This window comes from Symphalangus syndactylus, chromosome 23, assembly GCF_028878055.3.
Source record: "Symphalangus syndactylus isolate Jambi chromosome 23, NHGRI_mSymSyn1-v2.1_pri, whole genome shotgun sequence".
NCBI lineage: Eukaryota > Metazoa > Chordata > Mammalia > Primates > Hylobatidae > Symphalangus > Symphalangus syndactylus.
Genome location: NC_072445.2, coordinates 44,214,647 through 44,241,071, shown reverse-complemented (window position 1 = coordinate 44,241,071; position 26,425 = coordinate 44,214,647). Strand labels below are relative to the sequence as shown.

At 37.6% G+C, this 26,425-nt stretch overlaps 1 protein-coding gene across 7 annotated transcripts; it reads right to left on the bottom strand.

Annotated features, from left to right (window-relative positions):
* Window positions 1-727: 727 nt before the first annotated feature.
* On the bottom strand, window positions 728-26,425 carry ZNF322 (zinc finger protein 322). Of its 7 annotated transcripts, XM_055264188.2 has the most exons (6): window positions 26,082-26,404; window positions 25,190-25,278; window positions 10,343-10,385; window positions 10,116-10,264; window positions 8,993-9,104; window positions 728-5,105 (listed from the first exon to the last, which is right to left on the bottom strand). In XM_055264188.2, exon 6 carries the CDS (start codon window positions 4,928-4,930, stop codon window positions 3,722-3,724), a length of 1,209 nt encoding a protein of 402 aa, XP_055120163.1. In that variant the 5' UTR covers window positions 4,931-5,105; window positions 8,993-9,104; window positions 10,116-10,264; window positions 10,343-10,385; window positions 25,190-25,278; window positions 26,082-26,404; the 3' UTR covers window positions 728-3,721. The 7 variants fall into 7 exon arrangements, with proteins under 7 accessions (XP_055120163.1, XP_055120164.1, XP_063488822.1 ...); XM_055264189.2 differs by lacking the exon at window positions 25,190-25,278 and having other exon boundaries at window positions 26,082-26,405; XM_063632752.1 differs by lacking the exon at window positions 8,993-9,104 and having other exon boundaries at window positions 26,082-26,385.

The window sequence follows — 26,425 nt, the reverse complement described above, 5'->3', positions numbered from 1 at the left end:
TATTTCTCACAATAGTCCACTTCAATGTTGGGAGTAATATCACTTTAAGTTAGAAAAATAAGCATGAAGGCTGCAAATCTTGTTCTACGTACACAACTCTATATGAATCTCAGGAGGAAAAAACAAACTTAAAGCTGTACCTTTTCCCTTCCCTGTTTCATCCACATCATACCTCCTTCTTATCCTCTTCTCACAATGAAAGCCACTTAAAACTCTGGCATCTATTCTGTTGGTAGAGCAGACAGACATAAACTAGGACAAACTTTATAATGGTGGGTAAATTAAAGCAACTATTTTTATACCATCTCCATCCCACTGTAATTCAACAAATAAGAGCAACAGGGAAGAATTGGAACCAAATGTGGATTTCACTAGGAATTATAAATTTAAAATCTTCCCTAATTTTGACGGTGTCACTCACACAAAAAAACCATAGATGGTTTTGCTGCTAATGAATTTCAGCAGGGCCTCAAACATGGTCAGTTCAAACTATTAGCCCTATTTAAGGAATGCAGTGCAGAGGTTCCAAAAGGATCCAATGTCCACAGCGGAGCACAGACAATATTCCTTCTGTTCCTCTCTACCTCAGCATCCAAAATTGCTGGAATTATAGAGATGGTCCAATGGTTATCTCTACCTCCAGGTCTAAGTATCACATTATTAACCACTTCATTCTAATGCAAGTGTAGAGGAAATGCTGTTTCTCTCAGTACAGTGGAGACAGAAATGGAGTTTTTCAGAACAAATGTTTATTTACGAATTAAGGGCAAACAAAAACATTAAAGCATAGGAATACATCAACTGAATACAAGTTGTCTTGTTTGGTCTGAAATCTTGAAAAAGTTAATCTAACTACTTACCTGAGGTAGATTTAGGTTGGCACTGCTTCAAGGGAACCTCCGTCCATCCCAGAAGTTACCTTCTAGTTTTGGTTACAGGCTCCCAAGTGGTCCTCTCCAACCTCAGGTTATGCTATATGAATAATACCAACACCTTTTTCTCCCATGGTTAAAAGTCTTCAGCCTTGTTTCATACCCCCAAAGTTCTCTGTTTGAGGGATGGTCCATCATTAATTTACTTAAAAACTAGAGACAACTACCAGTAAGATCAGTTGAAAGAAGGGTCAAGTCATTGCCCTGTTAATGATACCAACTTTGACCCCTTCTCCATGTTCTCTCTAATGACTAACAAGTAGCCGTAAGGACTACTTTTCATCACCACCATGCCTCACACCCAATACTATTTTAAGTATACTACAAATGTCAAACATATACTAGTGATAGGCATGATTTTCACCAAAGAGAAAAAAATACATCTTGTGTGTCTTATCATACTGGGCAACTTTTCATGGTACAAGAGCTATTTCTAAATATTACAAAAACATGTCAGATCAAATAAACTTCCAGGATCTTTTTCTAAAAGAAAAAAAAAATACCCTAGAATCCTTATTATCACTATGAGCTATATTCACTGGCCCTAATATTATCATGATCATCAACCAGTCATTAGGATCAAAGCTTAGAGCCATACACAAGGTAGCAGTGTAGCAGTCTGCCAACTCCATGAATCCAAATGGCAATACTCTCTGAAGCTCAGGGATCTGCTAGGACAAATCAAACCAAAATCAGAGGATTTGGACTAGCAACAAAATATCTATTCACTAGTCTACAAAGTCCCAAATACTATAGGAATCTGAAGTATTGGTATTACACGTCTTTGAATCTGAGGGAAGAAAAAAACTGAGATGTGACCATTGATAGATCTCTGGATTAATTATAGTATTTCTAGAGATCATTAAAGACAATCCTAATTACACTTTTAAATTGGAAACAAGTACTTATCCTTAAGCCTCTGATGAATCTGCCAACTACTTTTCCCTTCTAGTATTTAGAATTCTGCATTCCACGCCATATACCTTATAATGTGGTGACTGCAATCCTTTCCCTGGGATTAAAAGGTATTTTCTCTTTCCTTGGCAGAACTGAAATAAATGAAAGACGTATCATTATGGGTCCTGATTTGCTATAAACAGCAGGATAATGGAGCGAAAAGAACACTAGGTTTGGAGTCAGGATACTCAAAATAAAAAAAGCCTTACTCTTATATTAATAATGCATCATTATGCGTTTTTCACTCTATGCCTACTCAGGCTTAAACTTTTCTTTCAGTTTTCCTGTAGCCATTTTACTAGGAGCTGACTGTGGGTATCTATTGCTGTAAGAGATGATAAGTGAAGTCACAAAAATATGGACACTAAAACCATCATAACCATTATATGAAATTTGCACTTTGAGTTAAAAAGAAATGAATTTCTAAACTTGAAATTCCAAATACCAGCAATAACTTGAAAGATATTTTAGGGGAAAAAACTTTTGAGAGTATGCCTCAACTGACACTAAGTAAAAAGCTGAGTATGCTGTCTCTTTATAAGATTGGTCCTGCGAAGGGAAAACTATCGGGAGAGTTTTGATCTAGGATAGCTACTCCCTAGCTTCTTAGTTCATTTCACTGCCAGCAAAAGGCTGCCATGTTACTATCAACACTCTAGTCCCATCCTAGACAAGCATAAAAATATCAACCAAGGCAAAGTCAATATACTCCTTTCCCCCAACAGTAACACATGCCACACCTTCTATCATAAGGTTACAGTCCTTTCCTTTATTGGATTTCTGAATTTTTTAAAAAGTAAAAGTAAAGCAATCATTAAGTGGTTCAGATAAAAGAAAAGCATCTTTACCTGAGTTACCCATCAGGTCTACTCTGACCCGCCCTAGCTTCTCCCAGAACAAGCTTCTGGGTATCTAAAAAACTATTTTCATACTGATTTCATGTAAAGTCCTCTCTACCATATGAGTCAACTAATTATGAGAACAGTTCTTCTCATACATATTATATGTACATAGATTCTCACCCACAATTAAATCTCTCACTGCAGAACAGGTTTTTTGAGCCTGATAAGACAGGAGCTTCTACCAAAGGTTTTCTCAGACTCAAGGTAAGTATGGGTTTTTTCACTTATGTGAGTTCCCTGATGTACCACAAGAGTGGATCATTGACAAGCACTCTTCATTCAGACATTTGCAGTCTTTCCTCAGATTGGTTTTTTTTTGTTTTTTTTTTTTGTTTTTTTTTTTTTTTTTTGGTGCAAACCCAAGTAAGGCTCTCCAATGAATGCTTTTGCCATACTTAAGACAAATATACAATTTTTCACCAGTATGGCTTCTCTGATGGGTAAGTCAGAGTTTTGTTAGAAGCTTTTTTCACACTTGCTGGGGCTTCTCCCCAGGGTGGGTTTTCTGAGGTCCAGTGAGATGTTCATACTGTCTGCAGCATGACTGACACTGAAGGCATTTAAAAAGTTGTTCTCCGGTGTGAATTCTCTTACAACGAGAAGGGCTGAGCATTAGTAGAAAGCTCTCTCACACTCAGTGCATTTGTAAGGTTTCCCACTTGTATGAATCCTCTTGTGAGTGATCAAATTTGAGCTCAGACCGAAAGTTTTCAAAAACTCTGGGCATCTGTAGATTTCTCATTGGAGTGAGGATGAGGTGTTCTGTTAGGGCAGCTCTCCAGGCAAAGAATTTCTCATACTTCCAATTGCAGGCTCTCTGGTCCCCACTGAATTCTGAGCTCTGAGCAAAGTCTGAGATTTGTCTTCATCTTAATGAGTTCTCTGATATATAAATAATTTTTAATATTGGTATTACAGCTTCTCGCCTGGTCAAGACATCTGTGAGGCTTCTGATGCATGGGGAGGGCTAAGCTCAAGACCTTTTTCACTCACATTACAGACAAACGGTTTTTCACCAATGTGTACTGTCTGATGTTGAAGAAGGGCTGAGCTCTGGTGGAAGCTTTTATCACATACAGTGTATTTGTAGTGTAGCTCCTCTGTTTGAGTTCTCATTTTCTGTTGGGCAACAAAGTCCATACCTAGGAGGAAGCCACTCTCACATGCAGACCACTGATGTGGTTTCTCTTCCATGTGAATTCTCTGATGTACAATAAGATCTGAGCTACAGTTAAAACTTTTTTCATATTCAAGGCATTTAAAAGTGTGAGTGTGAGTTGCCTGGTGCCTAATTAGGTTGGCACTCCGAGTAAAACTTCTCATACATTCCAGGCATTTATACGGCTTCTCACCTGTGTGGACTCTCTGGTGCACGATAAGGTCTGATTTCTGGCCAAAGCATTTTTCACAGGCACCACACTTATAGGGCTTCTCCCCAGTATGAACTCTTTTATGTACAATGAAGGCTGAACGGTGTCGGTAACTTTTCTCACACTTATTACATTTGTAGGGCCTTTCCCCAGTGTGAGTTCTCTGGTGGCTAATAAGATCTGATTTCCCACTAAAAGCTTTTTCACACTCGAGACACTTAAATGGTTTCTCACCTGTGTGAGTTCTTCGATGCCTTATGAGGTTTGTACTTCTACTGAAGCATTTGTCACACTCACTACATAGATACGGTTTCTCGCCAGTATGGCTTCGCTGGTGGACAAGCAGATCAGAACTCTGACCAAAATTCTTGCCACAAATGTCACATGTATAGAATTTTTTACCTGCATGTGTTCTCTGATGTCCTGAAAGCGCTAAGTGGTGCCAAAAGCTCTTCTCACATTTGCTACATTTATAAGGTTTCTCGTAATTGTGGATCCTCTGGTGTGAAATAAGATCTGAGCTTTGGACAAAGGTTTTCTCACACATATCACATTTATAAGGTTTCTCCCCAGTATGGGTTCTCTCACACATAATAAGAGCTAAGTTTTCACAGAAGTTTTGCTTGCATTCAAGGCACTGGTATATATGACCATCTATCTGAGTAATCTCATGCACATGAATAAAAATCTTTTTACCCTTCTGAGGGCATACATTATATATATTCCTTTTTTGAGTTCTCTGATTACATCTCTCTTCTGAAGTGTACATTTTCTATGGCTCTCTCCTAGGGAGTTTTCCACTGGTCTTCTTGACCCATCATTGCCCTCACAGTCATTTTCTTGGTAAGAACTTGGAAGATACATCTGTTTCAGGCCTTTCAGTCATGAGCCTCTACAAGTTTCCAGCATCATATACGTTAATTCCTTACTTGGTATTTCCAACCCTGTGAGACAAAGTAGAGATATTATTTATATTCCTACGACTAAGAAAAGAATTCTCAAAATTAAAATCACTGCAGAAAAGACAAACTCTGTATCAGAGTCCCTAAGTCTTCTAGGTTTTATATTGCTTGAAATCAGTTATTTACTTTTACTCTTTGCTAATATAAAACTGATCAGCAATACACATGGGAAACTACAAGTAAGAACTCTTTCCTCTATGAATCTGGGTAATTTTAAAATAAGAGCTCTTCATCTTTCCTTGCTTCAGTTGAGAAATCAAGACAAGACTAATAATTATTATGCCTGCTCATGAAGAAAGCAAATCAAAAGGGACTGTGAATGAGTATCTCTGGAGTCCTTTCTGCAGAAAGCTTGGAAGAAAGTAGTTAATGATCATTAGAATTCCCAGTGACCAGAGAGAAAAGTAAGGTTTCTATGACACTAATTCTTAGTAGTGATATTAGGAGAGTTTCTTAACCACTGTAAGCCTCATTTCCTCATCTGTGAAGTGGATTAATAACAGAAACTACCTTACACGGTTCTGTGGAATATTAAATCACTATGAATCTCCTGGTAAGCCCTCTGTTTTGGCTCTTACTATCACTATTATTATGACAAAGGGGCTTAAGATTCTGCTTTGATATGATTATATAAGCACGTAACTTGCTCAAAAAGAAAACTCCTGACTGATTATAGATACAAGTCTAGGCTTGGAACATAGATTTTATAACAGGCTTTTCTTTACATGGTGAAAAGTTGTAAAAAAGTTTTTTCCTCATTCTGTGGTTTAGAGGTATGTGCACATACAGAAATGCCTAAAGGATCAAGTGTCTTAAAAAAAGGTTGACTCAAGACAGTTCAGAGGGAGTAATGAGTCAATGCATTTATCAACTACCAAAAATAGACTAAAGAACAGAAATAAAAGGAAGAAAAAAAGCCATTTTCCATATCCTTCACACTTAACTCTCTTCAGTGACCTTTTCATGTTTGACCCTCTCCCTCATACATTCAGACCGCCCCCCATCCATCACCTGAAGAGTACAACCTGATAATTTTGCTTCCTATTTTACTAAGAAAATGGAAGCAAGCAAGCAAAACAACAACACATACACAAAAACCAAAATCCTTTCCACATGCTCCCACCACATCAACCAACCTCTTGTAAGCGTGGTCACGTTCTGCATCTTTCCTTCAGCTACCATGGATGACAAACTTCCCTTGCTCAATCTAAGGATAGCCTTTCCATCTGTATACCCCCTTTGTTCACAAGGACATCACTCTAGCAATTCCACCCTCCCTCTCCTGCATTATCAATTTATTCCTTCCTATTGGACCATTCCAATATTATTTCTCTTCTCAAAAACAAAAGCACAATCAACAAGAAAAACCTCTCACACTCAGGCTGTTGTCCCATTTCTCTGTTCCTCTCTGCAGTAAAACTCTTTGAAATAAATAAACCTGTTCATTGTCTCCAATTTTTGTCTTCCAAGGTTTCTGCAACATATTCCAATTAAACAATCAACCCTCACTACTCCACCAAAACCACTTCTGTTAGAAACCTACAAGCTCTTAAGAAATCTGACTCCTAGTTACTACTCTGATCCATTTCTCTGCTCTTCCTCTACTTACTCATTGCACTCCAGTCACCCTAAGTCTTTGCTGTTGTTCAAATAAGCCAGACTCACTCCCATTTCAGGGCCTTTATCCTTGGTATCTCTTCCTGGCTGAAGGGCTCTTCCTCCAGGAATCTTCAAGGCTCTCTCTCTCACTCATTCACATCTTTGCTCAACTGGAATATTCTCAGTGAAGTCATTTCCAACCACACTATTTTACACTGTACCATACCTCCATCCCAGCTGACTCACACAAACAACACTCCTCTCCTTTCCTATAGAATGTTTTTTGTTTTGTTTTTCTCCATAGAATGTAAGCCCCTAAAAGACAGGGATTTTTGGCTCACTTCATTCACTATTGTTTCCCCAGCACTTAGAAAAGTGCCTGGCACAGAGTAGGTACTCAAACCTAGAAGAGGAGTTCTTACTTGGCATCCACAGACTCCTAGGTAATTTATGAAAACTTTGACTGCAAAATGTACAGTATATGTGCACTTTTCTGGGGAGAAGGTACACAGTTCCTTAAATTATCAAAAAGGTCCAGTATCCAAGAAACTAGATATTAGATTGGAGTCTACTTGCAAAGGAAATGATATTAAAGCTCACCGAATACAGCAAATTAGTAAGTGTAATGGACCAGAACACAAAGCAACACGTGCACTCAGAGAAAACAGGAAGTCAAAAGGATCCAAAAGACATGGCACTAACATGGTTACCTCTGGGTAATGAGATGATAGATAACATTCTGTTTCATCAATTTGTTAACAACAGTTTTCTAATTTCCATTCAGCAATGTGTATGCTTTCCTTGTGAAAGGCACAGAGGCTGCTACTTTTTTTTTTTTTGGGACGGAGTCTCGCTCTGTCGCCCAGGCTGGAGTGCAGTGGCGCAATCTCGGCTCACTGCAAGCTCTGCCTCCGGGGTTCACGCCATTCTCCTGCCTCAGCCTCTCCGAGTAGCTGGGACTACAGGCGCCCGCCACCACGCCCGGCTAATTTTTTGTATTTTTAGTAGACACGGGGTTTCACCGTGGTCTCGATCTCCTGACCTCGTGATCCGCCCGCCTCGGCCTCCCAAAGTGCTGGGATTACAAGCGTGAGCCACCGCGCCCGGCCCAGAGGCTGCTACTTTTACTTACTTTTATCGCAGTAAGTAAAAGTTATTTATAAATATAAAAAGATATACCAAGATTTCAAATGTCAACTCAGAACTGTTCTAAAACTTAAAGGGATAAGAGAGAGAACTGAATGAGGTGGGAGTAGTGCAATTTCTTCAGAGTCAAAACACAGATCCACAGGAAATGTAGTATTGTGACCACAGCGGGACATAATGGGAGAAAAATGCACTGCAAGGCTAACAATAGGGAAGTCAAAACTGAAGTAGACAAGCTAAACAAAACAGACATGTTTATGCTAAATACAGTGATTAAAATCCTACATTTCAAATATGTGGGGGAAACAGAGATCAGACTGTTACTGTGTCTACGTAGAAAAAGGAAGACATAAGAAACTCCATTTTGATCTGTACTCAGAAAAATTCTGCCTTGAGATGCTGTTAATCTGTAACCCTAGCCCCAACCCTGTGCTCACAGAAACATGTGCTGTATTGACTCAAGGTTTAATGGATTTAGGGCTGTGCAGGATGCGCCTTGGTAAAAATGTGTTTGTAAGCAGTATGCTTGGTAGAAGTCATCGCTATTCTCCATTTTCAAGTACCCAGGGACACAATGCACTGTGGAAGGCCACAGGGACCTCCGCCCAAGAAAGCCTGGGTATTGTCCAAGGTTTCCCGCCACTGAGACAGCCTGAGATATGGCCTCGTGGGAAGGGAAAGACCTTACCGTAACCCAGCCTGACACCCGTAAATGGTCTGTGCTGAGGAGGATTAGTGAAAGAAGAAGGCCTCTTTGCAGTTGAGATAAGGGGAAGGCATCTGTCTCCTGCTCGTCCCTGGGAATGGAATGTCTCGGTGTAAAACCCGATTGTACATTCTATTTACTGAGATAGGAGAAAACCACCTTATGGCTGGAGATGAGACATGCTGGCGGCAATACTGCTCTTTACTGCACTGAGATGTTTGTGTAAAGTCAAACATAAATCTGGCCTATGTGCACATCCAGGCACAGCACCTTTCCTTAAACCTATTTACGACACAGCATCCTTTGCTCACATGTTTTCCTGCTGACCCTCTCCCCACCATTACCCTATAGTCCTGCCACATCCCCCTCGCCAAGATAGTGAGATAGTGATCAATAAATACTGAGGGAACTCAGATACCAGTGCTGGTGCAGGTCCTCACTTGCTGAGCGCCGGTCCTCTGGGCCCACTTTTCTTCCTCTATATTTTGTCTCTGTCTCTCTGTCTTCTTTTCTCAGTCTCTCGTCTCCACCTTGCGAGAAATACCCACAGGTGTGGAGGGGTAGGCCCCCTTCACAAATATTTGAGCATTATCTCCATGATCTATGAACTGTCCTAGAAATTACTTTTTTTGGTCCAAATTACAGCTTTCAGGTGACTTTCACGGTATCACAGAACTCCTTAGACTACAAGACCAGAGTATACTCTGTCACCGTCACAATCTCAATCCTCAAAGCCTAAAGTATCACAAGCATTACTCCTATTTTCTTTTATTAAATTGAGTTTACAGAGCTAAATGGCAAGTATCTGTTTTTGCCTTACAGTCAAAGGAAGTGAGCAAAGGACTTATACTGGGGCTGGATTCCAGATCTACTCCACCTATCACCTCCCTCATCTCAGTTTATGGCAAATTAATCCTTTATTTCCTCAGGCTAAAACCTTGAAGTCATCCTGCACTCTTCTTTCTCACACCTCACAATCAAGCCATCAACAAATTTGTTGGCTCCATTTCAAAACACATCCAGAGTCTAACCACTTCTCACCAGCTTCTGTTGTTACATTCCAGTCCAAACCACTCTTATTTCTTACTTTCACAATAGCCCAAGAGGCCTACTTGAGCTGCCCTGCTAGCCTGTTACTGCCTCTCTGACACCCTTTTATATTATTCTTCTCTTTGCATGTTCTAATCCAGCCGCAATGGCTTTCTAGCTGTTCCTCATCCAAACATACTACTCTTAGGGCCTTTGCCCTTTCTTTCTTCTGCCTACAGCTTTCTTCCTCCAGATGTGTGCATGAATTTCTCTTAATTCCTTCAAAGACTATTTTTTCAGATGTCATTTCTAAGGAAGGCCTTTCCTAACCACTCTGTTTAAAGTTGTGAATAGTCTTCATGCCCCAGCATTCACTATTCCCCTTTTCTGCTTTACTTTTCTTCATGGCACTTAAAACCTTCTAACATACTACATAATTCACTTTATTCAGTTTATTGTCTATTGCTAAAATATGACAAGGATGTCTGTTTCGTTTGATGATCTTTCCTTACCATGTAAAGTAATGACAGGTACAAAGTTGGTGCTTAATAAGCATCTGCTGAGTCCATGTATGAATTCTCATTGAAATTCTACTTCTCTCCTTGTCTGATAAAAGGACTGAATGTCACAAAGAATGGGAGGTACTCTGATGAGATGGAGTCTGGGAAAGAGAAGGGATACTTCAAAATACTGAAGTAACTGTAGCTTACCTAGAATCCAGATGGAAGAACATACATACATTCCTGATCCTGAGAATTTGACTTCTCAAGGAAGATAGCATTCTGTAAAACACAAAGACAAGGATAAAAAGCCATAAATGAGAGAATTTAGCACTAGATCATTTACACTCAAAGGACTTAACAATGGATAAACGACAGTTAAAAAGAACAGATGGGTTTTCTTATCTAATCCCTTACATTCAATTGTGTAGAGTCTTAAATCATCCCATATGACTCTTTAGAGAAAAAGACAATACAGAATCTATAACCCATATACACAATCTATAACTTCCTTGGCAACTATAACAACATTGAAGGAAAGGGCTCCTAACACTAAATCTCGGTGGTATCTTGAAAACACGAAGGCATTATCTTCCCCACAGGAACTCAGGCTGTCCTGATCCAAAGTGTAATAGGGACTACAAAGTATTTTTGGGATTATAACAAAATTACCACCTTACCACGACTGGAACCCATGTAATCATCACAATTTTGGTTATTCAAAATTTATAACACCCTAAGCTGATTTATATTTCAACCACAAACAACCCAGGAGGTGGTCAATTAGGGGCACAAAAAGAAGTTAGAGAGTCCACACTTAACCATTGATGTCTTTCTCTAGAAGTTTTAACCTGCCTTATCCTTAGGTTAATGGGACTTTCAGTTCCCTCAACAACCTTCCTGCTACTGAGGATCAGAAACAAAAATGGAACTACTTGGACCCAGGCAACATATAGGGCCATACAGCTGAAGCTCTCTATGACACTTAGCTCATAGCTGCTAGTATTAAAATGACATGTTTTATGGCTCTAGTTCCAGGTAAGATGGAGGAAACATATGTCATCAATGTCATCCCATTGAATCCAACTATGAAGTCTGGACAGAATGTATGGCCCAGTTATCTGACAACTCCGAAAAGCACATAGCATGCAAGTCAGGAAAGACCAGAATTTTAAATGCCATTCGACCAGCAGTGATTTTACTTCTTTTTTTCTCCCCTTTTTGGTCCGCTTCAGTATGGGGCCTAAAATCAGTGTATCCCTAAATACAGAGGTGAGGGAAGTTGTAAAACGTAATTGTCAACTGAGGCTTTTCAGAAAACCTGTAAGTTTTCACACCATTTATTTATTTATTTATTTATTTATTTATTTATTTATTTATTTTTATTTTAAGTTCCAGGGTACCTTGTGGGATGTGCAGGCTTGTTACATAGGCAAACGTGTGCCTATGTAAACATGTGCTGTACCTATCAACCCATCACCTAGTTATTAAGCCCAGCATGCATTAGCTATTTTTCCTGATGTTCTCCCTCCCCCTGCACCTTGCTACAGTCCCAGTGTGTTGTTCCCCTCCCTGTGTCTATGTGTTCACGTTGTTCAGCTCCCACTTATAAGTGAGAACATGCAGTGTTTGCATGCCAATTATTTAAAATTGGCCATGGAAGTCAATGGACAGAAAACTGACTTAAATATGAAAAAAAAAAAAGGAAAATATCTCTAGAGGAAATATAAAGAATGCGGTAATAAAACACAGTCAGAGGGGATAACAGTGGCTACAGAAATCCAAATCTCTCAGCACATCCTTTAAAAGCAGTAAGAATAAGAAGAACAAATGTACTATACAAAGCCCACACTGTCACCAAATCCCATATAGCTATCGCTCACATTCTAGCCATAAGCTATCAATAAGAGCAAGGACAATCTGAGAATGTGAGGTAAAGAGAAGAGAGCTAGCAGTGGGCAAGACTGACCTAAAATTCATTGCCAGAAAGAAAAACCCACTCTAAGTACCAAAATCTTTATCACAGTAAGTATGTATAGAAAAAAAAAAAAAGCCATTTAGGGTTCAATACTATCTGCAGTTTCTGGTATGCACTGGGAATCTTGGACCATATCCCCCACAAATAAGGTGGGATTACTATATTGTATTTATGGCAGGTGAGAGTTAAATTACACTATTAAACTAAAAAACCATATGAAGCTGAAATGGCCTTTTAGAAAAGAAAAATTTTAGAAACCCTTAAAAACCAAATAATTAAAGGTTAAATATAAAAATTTACTTTTTTAATGAACTAAAGGCATTAAAAAAGATCTAAATATGGTTGGGTGTGGTGGCTCACACCTGTAATCCCAGTACTTTGGGAGACTGAGGCAGGTGGATCATTTGAGGTCGGGAGTTCGAGACCAGCCTGACCAACATGGAGAAACCCTGTCTCTACTAAAAATACAAAATTAGTCGGGCGTGGTGGTGCATGCCTGTAATCCCAGCTACTTGGGAGGCTGAGGCAGGAGAATCACTTGAACCCAGGAGGCGGAGGTTGCAGTGAGCTGAGATCAGGCCATTGCACTCCAGCCCGGGCAACAAGAGCGAAACTCCACCTCAAAAAAAAAATAATAATAAAAATAAATAAATAAATAAATAAATAAATCTAAGTACAAAAGTAGCTAATATAACAAAAATCAAACATTCAAAAAAGAAAGTCATGAAAGAGCTATGAAAACCTATCATGTAGAAAAAAAATGTAACAAAATACAGTTATAACAAATAATATGACATTGTTAAAACCAAACATCAACTACATCAATAAATATAAGTGAGCTTAACACACCTATTAAAGAGATTTTCATTCTGGCTCACAAGCAAGACCTAACTATATGCTAAATACAAGAGACACCTAAAGCAAAGTGATTCAGGCAGACTAAAAATAAGGAGGTGGGAAAGGAACACTAGGCAAACAGAAACAATAAAAGTAGGGCTTTTGATCCTGATATCAGGCAGAGTTCAAGCCAAAAGCATTAAATATAATAATACTTTCTAAATTACACTAAAGTCATGGTTATCTATGTATCACATTACACAGCAGGCACATTTACAAAGGAAAAACAGAGATACAGATACAAAGAAACAGAGATAAAAATATTAATAATAGAAAAGCTTAATATACCACTCTCGATAAAAGACAATACAAACTGGACCAGGAAGTAATGATGCAGAAGGCCTACATAACCTAATTAATAAGTAAATCTTATTTATATTAAACCGAATGTCCTGATAAGTACACATTCTTTTCAAGAACACATGAATCATCCACAAAAATCTGTCATATATTACGTAATAAAGGAAGCATCATTAATTATCATAAAGAAACATTACAAGAAACAATCTGCAGCAAAACTAGAAATTTATTAAAATATCAAATAACAAAAGGTCCTTTCAAATGGGGGGAAAATAAACTGTTAAAAGACTTCAGTAAAAGGGGCAATGAAAAAGTTAAAAAATTTTTTAAGTATTCATAATTGAAAATATTATATATTATAATCTATGGAATAAATTTAAACCAGTTTATGCCTATATTTCTTTAATCAATAAAAACAGAAGAATTAAAATGAACAAGTTAAATTCTTAGATCAAAAGCTAAGAAAAAAATAAATTTCAATTGAGCCCAGGAGTTCAAGACCAGCCTGGGCAATATTAATGAGACCCAATTTCTATTTTAAATAAATAAATAAATAGGTATGGTAGCTCATGCCTACAATCCCAGTGCTTTGGGAGGCCGAGGCAGTAGGATCGCTTGAGCCCAGGAGTTCAAGACCAGCCTGGGCAACATAGCAAGATCCTGTCTCTATTTTGTTTTTTAATGGGAAAAAAAATCAAAATAATAACAAAAATAGATAAAAGGAGAAATCAATGAACTAGAGAACAAAAAGACAGTAAATCTAATGATAACTCAAAATCATACTTATTTTGTAAAACTTAAAGAAACAGATAAACCACTAGGTTACTTAATGAAGAAAAAAAGGGAGATAGCACACATTTACAAAGAAATGACAAGGAAGAATAACCACCGAACAGAAAAACACACATACATGAAACCACTTTGCAAATCTCTATATAAATGAATATGATTAACTATGAAATAAGGGTTTCTTTATGAAACACAATTTATTAGAGTTGACTCCATTAAAGATATAAAGTCTTAAAACACCAATTTGCAGAGAATAAATAGAAAAAGCTATAAAGGAACCATTCCATAAAAAGCACTTCACAAAATAATTACTTCACAAAATAATTCTACAAATCTACACAGACCAAATAAATACAATGCTTCATACATATTTTCCAGAGCCCTGAAAATGAAGAACAACTTCCTAATTCTTTTTGTGAAATAAGGATAGCACTGGTAACTAAACCTGATGAAGAGAGCATAAAAAAATTTTAATGTCCAATATCGCTTTTTTTTTTAAAGAGTCGGGGTCTTGCTCTGATACCCGGGCTGGAGAGCAGTGGCACAATCATAGCTCACTGTAGCCTCAAGCTCCTAGGCTCAAGCAATTCTCCTGGCTCAGCCTCCTGAATAGCTGGGGTATAGGTACACACCACCATGCCTGGCTAACATTTTTTATGAATGTGAGAAATACTAACAAAAATCGATACCACATTAAAAAAATAATATACTATGACCAAGTGGAATTTTTGCAAAATTGGTTCAAAATTAGACTATCTTTCAATATGAGGAAATCCACTAAATATAATACCCCATATGAACAGACCTATGGAGAAAAATAATATAATTATCTCCATAGTGAAAGAACTTGCAACAGAAATCAACATCTATTCTAGATAAAAACACTCAAGAAAGTGGGAATTAATAGATACTTCCTTTTAATACGATAAAACATACATTCCTTCATCCAGTACCTTAAATTAGAAAAACTACAATAATTTTTACTAAGATCAGGAACAAGGCAAGTATGGCCAATACTTCTCTTTTCAATCACTGACCTGGAAGTATTAACCAATGCAATTAGAAAAATCAATTAGAGGTGTGAAAGAAGTAAAACTATCTCTATTTGGAGGTGATTTAATAGTAGAATTAGAAAACCCTACAAAGGACCAATGCTAAAACTAACTCAAATGATAAAGGAATTCAGTATGGTAGCAGGATATAAAATTTGCCACACAGAAACCACCAGTTTTTTAAATAAACATAAAGAATAACTAATTGGAACACACAATGATAGAGAACAACCTTTGTATAACAGCAGCAATATAAAACTACTTATAAATAAAAAATAGCCATGCCAAATAAAGCACAGGAAAACCTTCTCCCCCTAAGACCCAAAAATAGACTTGAATAAATGGAAGGACATCCTTTGTTCTTGTATAGAACAATTCAACATTATGAAGATGTTCCCTCCTAAGATTTATAAACAATGCACTCTCAATAAAAATAACAAGCTTCTTTATGAAACTAGACTAAGGGGTGGCAAACTATGGCCCATCTGTTTTTTTCAAATAAAATTTTACTGAAATAGGGTCATACTTATTCATTAATGTATTGAAAGGCAGAATTGAGTAGTCACAACAGAGACCAGATAGTCACCAAAGCCTAAATACAATACTTTCTGGCCCTTTACAGAAAAATCTCCAATGCCTAAGCTGTACAGTTGCTACTCAAGTTCACTTTGAAAAGACCAACAAGGACAGCCACGAAGCAATGAAAAGACAGACTATGAAGGGTAACTAAACCCATGAGACATTAAAATAAACTCTAAAGCTTCTAATATTAAAACAACAGAGTTCCGAAACACAATTAGATAAAGGGACAAATAGAATAGAAAATCCAGAAATAGACACAAATACATATAGAAATTTAGTATACAATAAAGATGACATCTCAAATCACCAGGGCAAAAATGGACTTTTTAATAAACGATGGTAAAACATCAAGGTAGCCACATGAAAATAGGTACAATTTGGTCTATACCTCATACCACACACCAATATAAACTCCCAGTTGGTTAGGGTTCTAAATGTATACATGGAAACGATAAGATACTACAAGAAAACTAAAGTAAATTCTACTTTAATCTTAGGGTACCAAAAATTTTCTATCTGTAAGACTAATCATTTGACTAAAAGTAAAAACTTTTTTTTTAAAGTCTTCTTTTATATATATATATATATATATATATATATATATATATATATATTTTTTTTTGAGACTCAGTTTCGCTCTTGTTGCCCAGACTGGAGTGCAATGGCGTGATCTTGGCTCACCACAACCTCTGCCTCCTGAGTTCAAGTGATTCTCCCGCCTCAGCCTCCTGAGTAGCTGGGATTGCAGGCATGCACCACCATGCCCAGCTAATTCTGTATTTTTAGTAGAGACGGGGTCTCTTCATGTTGGTCACGTTGATCTCAAACTCCCGACCTCAGGAGTTCGCCTCAGCTTCCCAAAGTGCTGGGATTACAGGCATGTGCCACTGTGCCAGCCAAAAACATTTTATATATATAAAAAATGAACAAAGTCAACAGTCAATGGGCAAACTGAGAGAAAATATTTGTAACAATATTTGAGATACAGGGACAATATACCTAATATATAAAGATCTCTTAAAAATTGAGGGAAAACAACAAAAATCTGATACAAAAATAAGCAAAAGACAATTCTCACGCACACAAAATATAAAAAGGTCCCTTAAATATTTGAGAAGCTGTTCAATCTCATAATTAGAGACATGCAAATTAAAATAAGTGTCATTACTAGGAATACAGAGAAACTTCTTCAAGTTGATAAAGAACATCTACAAGAAAACCACTGCTAACATCATACTTAATGGTGAAAACTTAGAAGCTTTCAGCTAACATCAGGAACAAGGTAAGAATGTTCTCTCTCACCACTGCTTTTCAACATAATACTGGAATAGAGAGATAATGCTACAAGACAAGAAAAGGAAATAAAAGGTATACAGATTACGAAGGAATACAACTGTCTTTGTAAGTGACATGACCATATATGTAAAAATCTGAAAAAATCATCAACAAAAAACTCCTGGGACTAAGAAGTGATTACAGTCAAGGTTGTACAATACAGGGTTAACATACAAATCAATTATTTTCCTCTGTACCAGCAATAAACAGGTAAAATTTGAAATTAAAAACACAATACCATTTACATTAGCACTCTAAAAAATGAAACATCTTAAGTATAAATCTAACCAAATATGTTCATAATTTATGCAAAGAAAATTTAAAAACTCTAAAAAAAGAAATAAAAAAGAGAACTAAATAATTGGAGGGATATTCCACATCCATGGATAAGAAAATTCAATACTGTCAAATAGTTCTTCCCAACTTGTACTACAGATTCAACACAATCCCAGCAAATTATCTTGTAAATACTGACATATTGATACAAAGTTTATATGAAGAGGTAAAAGACCTAGATTAGCGATCATAATGCTGAAGGGGAGGAACAAAGTTGGAGGACTGATGCTACCTAACTTCAACACTTACTATACTACTTGAAGTTACAAGACTAAAGCTATAGTAACCAAGAAAGTGTGGTAATGGTGAAAGAACAGACAAACAGATAAATGGAACAGAATAGAGTCCAAAAATATACCCATATAAATAGAGTCAGCTGATCCATGATAAAGGAACAAAGGCAATAGATACAATGCAGAAAAAGATAGTCTTTTCAACAAATGGTGCTGAAGTAACTAGACATTCACATGCAAAAAAAAAAAAAAAGAAGAAAATCCTGTCATTTGCATCAACATAAATGAACTTGGAGGACATTCATTACGTTAAGTGAAATAAGACAGACACAGAAAGATGAATACCACATAACCTCACTTACATATGGAGTATAAAATAGTCTAACTGATAGAAACAGATGGTAAAATGGTGGTTACCAGAGGCTGAGACGTAGCAGGGTTGGGAAGATATTGGTCAAAGGATACAAAATTTCAGTTAAACAGGAAGAATAAGTTCTAGAGTTCTACTGTAGGTAAGTTCTAGAGTTCTACATCATGGCTAATAAAAATACATTGCATATTTGAAAATTGCTGAGGGTAGATTTTATGTTCTCACCACAAGAAATGGTATGTGAGGTAATATATGTTAAATAGCTTGATTTAGCAATTCCACAATGTATATATATATATTGAGACATCATGTTCTACATCATAAATACATACATATTTACTTCTCAATTAAAAAAAATTTACAAACCCCAAATGAATCAGATACCTAAGTATAAAACACAAAACAGTAAAACTTCTAGAGAATAACATAGGAGAAAATCTAGATGACCTCGGGTATAGCAATGACTTTATATTTTTGGGATGGGGGTCTCGCTCTGTGACCCAGGCTGGAGTGCAGTGGTGCGATCTCAACTTACTGCAACCTCTGCCTCCCAGGATCAAGTGGTCCTCCCACCTCAGCCTCCTGAGTAGCTGGGACCACAGGCGTGTGTCACTACTCCAAGCTAATTTTTTCTATTTTTGGTAGAGACATGGGTTTTACCATGCTGCCCAGGCTGGTATTGAACTCCTGAGCTCAACTGATCTGCCTACCTTGGCCTCCCATAGTGCTAGGATTATAGGCGTGAGCCACCACGCCTGTGCTAGCAATGACTTTTTAGATACAACAACAAAGGCATGATCCATGGAGGAAAATTGATAAGCTGGACTTAAAAATTAAAAAAGTCTGCTCTATGAAATAAACTGTCTAGAGAATGAGAAGATAAGCCACAGACTGGGAGAAAATATTTGCAGAAGACACATCTGATTAAAGACTTATTCCAAACATTTAAAAATCTCCCAAATATACATATACCCTTAAAACTCAACAAGAAAACAAACCAGTTCAAAAAACTGGCAAGTCAAGCCAGGTGTGGTGGCTCATGCCTGCAATGCCAGCACTTTGGGAGGCTGAGGCGGGTGGATCACCTGAGGTCAGGAGCTCGAGATCAGCCTGGCCAACATAGTGAAACCCCATCTCTATTAAAAATACAAAAAGTTAGCTGAACCTGGTGGCAGGAGCCTGTAATTCCATCTACTAGGGAGGCTGAGGCAGGAGAATCACTTGAACCTGGGAGGCAGAGGTTGCAGTGAGCTGAGATCACACCATTGCACTCCAGCCTGGGCAACAAGAGCAAAACTCCGTCTCAAAAAAAAAAAAAAAAAAAAAATTGTAGATACTCCATAGAATGTACAACATAAAGAGTGAACCCTAATGTAACCTATGGAGTTTGGGTGACAATGATGTATCAACTTAAGTTCACTGATTGTAAGCAATGTATCACTCTGTTGAAGAGATTAACAGCGGGGGATGCTGTGTGTGCGGTATGTGCATGTGTCAGGGTAAAAGGAGTGGTAGGGGACATGTGGGTACTCTCTGTATTTTTTGCTCAATTTTGCTATGAACCTAACAGTTCTCTAAAAAATAAAGTCTATAAAAAATGAAATAATTTTTTAAATGTACATGAAATACCAGTTCTCACCAATTAAATCTGCATACATTAAAAGGTATGACAATGCATTTTGCTGTCAACACTGTAAGGAAACAGACACACTCATATGTTGCTGGAGGGAATGCAAATTGGTAAGTCTATAAAAAAATGAAATAATTTTTTAAAAGTACATGAAATAGCAGTATCATCAATTAAATCAGTATACATTAAAAGGCATGACAATGCATTTTGCTGTCAACACTGTAAGGAAACAGACAAACTCATATGTTGCTGGAGGGAATGCATATGGGTACAATCTCTTCTGGAGGGGAATGTGGCAATATGTAACAAAACTAGATATACATTTACTTTTGACTCAGCAATCCCATTTTTAGAAATGGACTCTGAAGATTCACCTCCAATAACATGAAAATATAAAGCATAAAATTACTTGTAGTAATGTTTGTAACGGGAAAATATTTAAAATAAATATCTGTACATAAGAAAATGATGAATAAACTATGGTACATACATCCACATATAATGGAGTACTATGCAACTGTAGAAGAGAATGAGGAAAATCTTTATCAACTGATGTGGAGTGATTTCCAGGATAAATTATACATTTAAAAAAGCAAAGTGTAAAAAAGTATGTTGTATTTTATGTAAGAAAGTAGAAATAAAAAATTATATATGTAGTTCTCCACTTGCCCCCAAAAAACAAGAAACGAATGAGATTGGTTATCATTACAAGGCAGATAAAAATGGAATTGATGGCACAGGAAAACAGAATTGGGTGGAGGAGAAGAGTCACATTTCTCTAAGAATATGAATACACAGCACACATATTTTTACTTTTAGAATTATGTTACATTTTACATATTCAATACATGAATGAACTAATGAAGTAAATAGTCAAGATGGAGGAGAAAAGCACAAAAACAAATGCGCCTGTGTTTCAAATAAATAACAACTACAGAGAAGAGGAGAAAAAGTAACTCTTTAACACAATATTGGGACTATGTATATTCAATCTAAAGATAAAAATAACTCAAATCAGTAGAAGTTTTCCCCCCTGCCAGGATAAGGGTGCACTACTTAATGTGTATCCTAGGACTGAATAAATAAGTAAATATACTATGGATAATGTCACCTAGATTCCCCATTGTCAATGAAGAAGGCTACAAACATAGAAAAGAGAAAGGCTAGAATGAACTCTGTAGTGTTTAACTGGAATTAGAAGTATCAGTATAAATCAAGATTTTAAGGTTTATATAGAGAATAAAGAAATGTATGTATATGTGAAATTATGTATGTTTATATTTTTTTCCTAGTAATGTTTGCTGAGAAGTCATGGAAACAATAAAATCCTAGTAGTAATGAGTATACCAAGCATTCAGACATGGGTTTCTAAATACCATTCTCCATTGAAAAGAATCAAGACTCTTTGGAGAAATGGCTGTTTCCACGGTTTGGAAAGTATAAGAGAAGCCTGGACCATCCTGATGTGTCAGAAAGAAAGGAAGTGCTCAAAAAGTGGTGCAATATGCCAGAAGGACCCACAATTCAGGATGGAAGGACTGCCACTGTACAAATCTGGAACAAGCAGAACATTGAAATAAGTAGTAACAGTAATAAATTAGTCACGCAATAAGAATCCATGAATTTGTACTCATTAAAAAAAGTGTATAGAAGGGAAAATTTTTTTACATTAGAAAAGCAAACAATTAAATATAGAAGAAATTATGGAATTAAAAATTTCACCATGTTCAATCAAAAGAAGAGTACTGTGCAAAAATCTAGTGGATGAAAAATTTTATGAGAATCAAGATATTTACATAATCTGAAAATATCTCCCTACTAGATATTTAATAATTATAAATACAAAAAGAGTAACTTCACAGTATAGAAACCTGGAAGACGCCACCTTAACCAAGTGGTATCTTCAACTAAAGTGAACATGACCAGTAATGAGATAAAACATCATGAGCCTCCTAATATGATGCAAAGAGAAAAACAACATCACTTCTGCGGTATCTTGCCAAAAATGTCTAAACTGAATCTGATCACGAGGGAACATCAGAAAAACCCAAACTGAGGGAAACTACCAAACAAATGGCCTAAATATTCAAAAAATGTCAAAGGTATGAAAGACAAAGCCTGAAGATATGCTCACAATAGAGACAACATTATAATTAAATTAAATGACTGATGCTGAATTAGATCTTGGTCCACAGAAAACATTTTTTTCTTTTTGTCTTAAACAACATGAGTGGAGCAATTGGCTAAGTTTGAATAAGGTCTGGAGATTAGATAATAGTACTTATTGTATGAATGTTAATTTCCTGACTCTGATAATGGTAATGATAATTTCTAGAGAATATCCTTGTTTTTAAGAAATATACAGTTGAATATTTAGGACAGGCTTTCTCAACTAGGGTTCTAGAAAAGAAGTCCCCACAGAAAATGTATTTGAATGACTGTTTTCTCAGTTCTCCAAAGGATGGCATGTAGCTAGTAGTACAGTACATGCATACGAGAGCAGGACTCCATGTCTTGATTCTCTGTTTGAGAAGAGGCATGTCTACAACTTACTCTCAAATGGTTCAGGAAAAAATCTATATATATGTATATGTGTACTGCTATGCTTTGAATGCGTCCTCCAAAGTTAATGCATTGGAAACTTGATCCCCAATGCAGTGATGTCGGGAAACAGGTCCTAATGGGAGGTATGTAGGTAACAGGGGCACCACCCTCATAGACTAATGCCATTATTTCAGGAGTCGGTTCCTCATAAAAAGATGAGTTTGGTCCCTTTCTGAGCACTCTTGCTTGCTCTCACCCTCTCTTTGCCGTTTTGCCATGAAATGACACAGCAAGAAGGCTCTCACTAGATGCCAGCCCCCGTCTTGGACTTTCGAATCTCCAGAATCATGAGCCAATAAATTTCTGTTCATTACAAATTACTCAGTCTATGGTATTCTGTTACAGCAGCCCAAAACAGACTAAAACGTTTGTTTAATAGAGAGAGGCAAAATCATAAAGCAAACATGGTAAAATGTTAACATTTAGAGCATATGGGTGAAGGGTATATGGGAGTTGTTTGTACCGTTTTGCAATTTTTTGTATATCTGTACTTATTCAAAATTAAAAGATATTTTATTTTGATTTTCAAAAACATGGTGGCTAAAGGTTGGTTTATTCTGGTGGTTAATCCTGACAGTTTAAGCTCTAGATGCAGATTTTGGTTCAAATTCCCACTCTACTCCTTTGTAGCTGTGAGAACTTGGGTTAGTAACTTAATTTCCTTCAACTTCAATTTTCTCTTTTTTCCTCACAGAGTTGCTATGAGAACCAAGACACTGCCGGTACTAAGCTCAATGCCTAGGTCTCAGTAGATGCTTAATAAATGGTAGATTCTATTATTTTCTTAATTCTACCTTCACATGCACAAAACCACTAACATATTAAGCCCGTTTTCTATGCCTGATTCTTGTGCAAAGCCTTGTTCAAAACCCACTTGAAATAACTAATAAACAATTTGGCCAGTTAATGATTAATATAAAAATTATGCAAGAACTAGAAAAAATTTATGGAGAAATATTAGAAGGAAAAGGAAGAATTCCAACTCAGAATCACAACTAAGTAAAGATATGCAGGGATACAGACAAGTAGCTGTTATAAGATGGGGGTTCATAAAAGGTTTTGTCTTTTAAAATTTGTATTATTGTTAAGCTCAAAAGGAGAAAAGAGTGAAAATAAAGGATTCTTAGTTTTGTCACAGCCAGGCAAATCATTTACATTATTCACTAGTTATCAGTCCAAGGTGTCTTATTTGCCCTAAACAACCAATGAAGTGTGGGGCATTAAGAAGAAGAAAAAAAAAACTGAGTAAATAAGGAAATAATTTTCCTATTCATATCCAAGCTTTTTTTTAGATGTCAACACCTAAAAAATAAGTCTGGGTGTCAAACCGCAAAACAGATCACAAGGCCGGGCACAGTGGCTCATGCCTGTGATCCCAGCACTTTGGGAGGCCGAGGCAGGCGGATCACAAGGTCAGGAGATTGAGACCATCCTGGATAACACGGTGAGACCCCGTCTCTACTAAAAAGTACAAAAAAATTAGCCGGGCGTGGTGGCGGGCACCTGTAGTCCCAGCTACTTGGGAGGCTGAGGCAGGAGAATGGTGTGGACCCGGGAGGCGGAGCTTGCAGTGAGCTGAGATTGTGCAGTGAGCTGAGATTGCAGTGAGCTGAGATTGAGCTGAGCGCTACTGCACTCCAGCCTAGGTGACAGAGCGAAGACTCCGTCTCAAAAAAAAAAAAAAATCATGACACTTCCCTAATTTAAAATACTGTTTTCTATCACACTCAGAATAAAATCCAAAGTTTTTACTGCCCTACATAATGTGGCACCTCTGCATTATCTTCAACCTCACAGGCCACCTCTGAACTTTTGCACTTGTTCCTTCTGCCTAGAATGCCCTTCCCCATGCAGCTTACTCCTTTATTGGACTCAAGTCTCTGCCTGAAGATCACTTCCTCAAAAAGCAGAATACCCTGACTACCTTATCTAAAATAGCCTGTGTTGCTTTATCCCATTTTATTTCTCTCCACAGCACTTATCAACATTCAACTTTGTGGTATACATTTTATATTTGTTCATTTGTTTGTCTTTTCACTAAAATATAACTTCTATTAGGGTTAGGACTTAGTCTTTTGATTACTATAATATCCCTAGTACCTAAAGTACATTTGTTGAATAAATGAAAAGTGTGAACAAATACCAGAACAAAAAGGCAATCATTATCCTTGGACCCCCAGTAGCTATATAACAGACTAGATCAGTAGCCCTGGCTGGTTCATCTAGCAAGCCCAAATACATCTTTCAAGTCTTAGCTCCAGGGTACCCTCCTTTAGGATGCTTCTCTTGCTCCATCCTAGGAAGAGACTAGTGCTCTTTCCTGCCTAGGGTCGAAGGAAAGGAATAAACTGCAATACAACAAAAGTCCAAGCAGACAGGCTAATTCATACAACTTGAGAGTTCATGGTTATCCTTAAAGTGTATACGGGACCAAGAGACAAAGTTAGTAAAGCATTATTTAAAAATTAGATGGTGTTTACAGGCCTTAGGCTTGGAAATTTCTCATTTATTTTTCATTGATTACATGGATTATCTCATTTAGTCCTCCCAAGGACCCTGTAAAATAGGTATTAATACCAATGTTTGGATCTTATAGATGGAAAACTTGATGCTTAGGGCAGTTAGATAATCACCCAATAACTTACAAATAGTAAGTAGCAGAGCCAAGATTTAAATACCTATCTTCTGACTCCAGGGCCTGCCTAAGCATTAGGCATACTACCCTCTTTGTGCTACAAATCAATCAAAAAGCAATTACTGCAAGCCTAATGTGAATATGCACGCATGTTGAAAAGGAGTAGAAAATAGCCTTAAGTTGGTAAGACAGAGCTCAGTTTTATCATTCTGCTGTCTTAGGAGATAAGAAAGGGCCATTCTCTTTTTCCATCTATCTTCTCCCATACTTTCCTGTCTTTCACCCTGCCCCACCCCACGCCCCTAACCACATTTATACAGAAACAGAGCCTGGTATACCACTTACCATAACAAGAAAGACTCAAGACCATCTTCCTTTTGGTTTCAAAAGGTCTCTGGTCCAGAACTATTCACAACACTCAATTCTTCCCTCTCCTAGAGGAAAAATCAATAATGTAGACCATGACCTTGTGAAATTTATAATTCATAATTTTTCTAGAGCTGGCTAGAAAATTGGTCCCATTTCCTCTCCATTCTAGTGAGCATCCTTCAACCATAGCTTACCTCTTCCCATCTTTGCTTACACTGTTTCTCCTGCAGGAAGTATCTGCCACCGGTAGCCATCAGTTCCGACTAGCTCTAGACAAAATGTCAAGAATCTTTCTGAATAATTACTAACTGTAACTTCATAACAAAGCCCTAAGCCTCGTTTTTCGTTTGTTTTTCTCCTTCTGCTAATTGTTTTTGTTTGTATTATCTCAACTCCTAAGATCAAAGACCCATTCGTCTACCACTACAAACCCCAAAGTGCATGTGATAAGTGTATATAATATAAAGTTATCTGTAATTCCGTTTTCCAAAAAAAAATGGTTATAGGAAGATTAAACAAACCAGATTTTTCTGCAGATAGATTCAACTGCAACATAACTAATTTCTGCACTGAAGATGAAGCGAAAAATCCATTCAAGGTCCTTTTTTTCCTCGATATATATGAAAGATTATATTGCTTTGAAAAGTGCCTTGCAGTGTTTGCTATTATTATCTCTAGGAACCACCGTACTAAGGTTCTCTTCTTTCAACTTTTCATTGACCATCTTTCAGTCCTCCGTCCGCCGTCAGGGGGGACCGGACCATGCTCAGTGTCCAGGAACAGGGGCTGCTCCCACTCGACTGTGGCGGTGGGTCTTGGGTCCCACCGCGCACCCATCCCACCCCTGGGCCCCGCAGGCCGCGCTTACCCTGGCAGCCGCCGGCGCCGCCCCTAGGCCTGGGGACAGCACTTCCGGTTACTCTCCGGACACTGGAATCTGGGCTTCCTGGCGGCCGCAGACTCTGCGATAGTGGATCCAAGGGCTAGGCTTCGGGAAGGAAAGAAAAGCGAACCCGAGACGGACAAGAGCTAGCAGCAACTCCCTTCGTGCGCCTAGACTAGGGGAGTTGGGGCCAGGCCGCCCACAGAGCGCTTTAACAGAGCGCTTTAACAGAGAGCTTCAAGGGCCCACAAGGCCGGCTACGCAAACCCTTTCAAGCTGGCTGGGAAGAGGCCGGCGCAGCCCCACCCCCGCAAGTCACATGATCACCC

Coding starts and splice junctions, on each gene's coding strand:
- ZNF322 (XM_055264186.2), bottom strand. CDS start 4,930: ATGTACACTTCAGAAGAGAGATGTAATCAGAGAACTCAAAAAAGGAAT.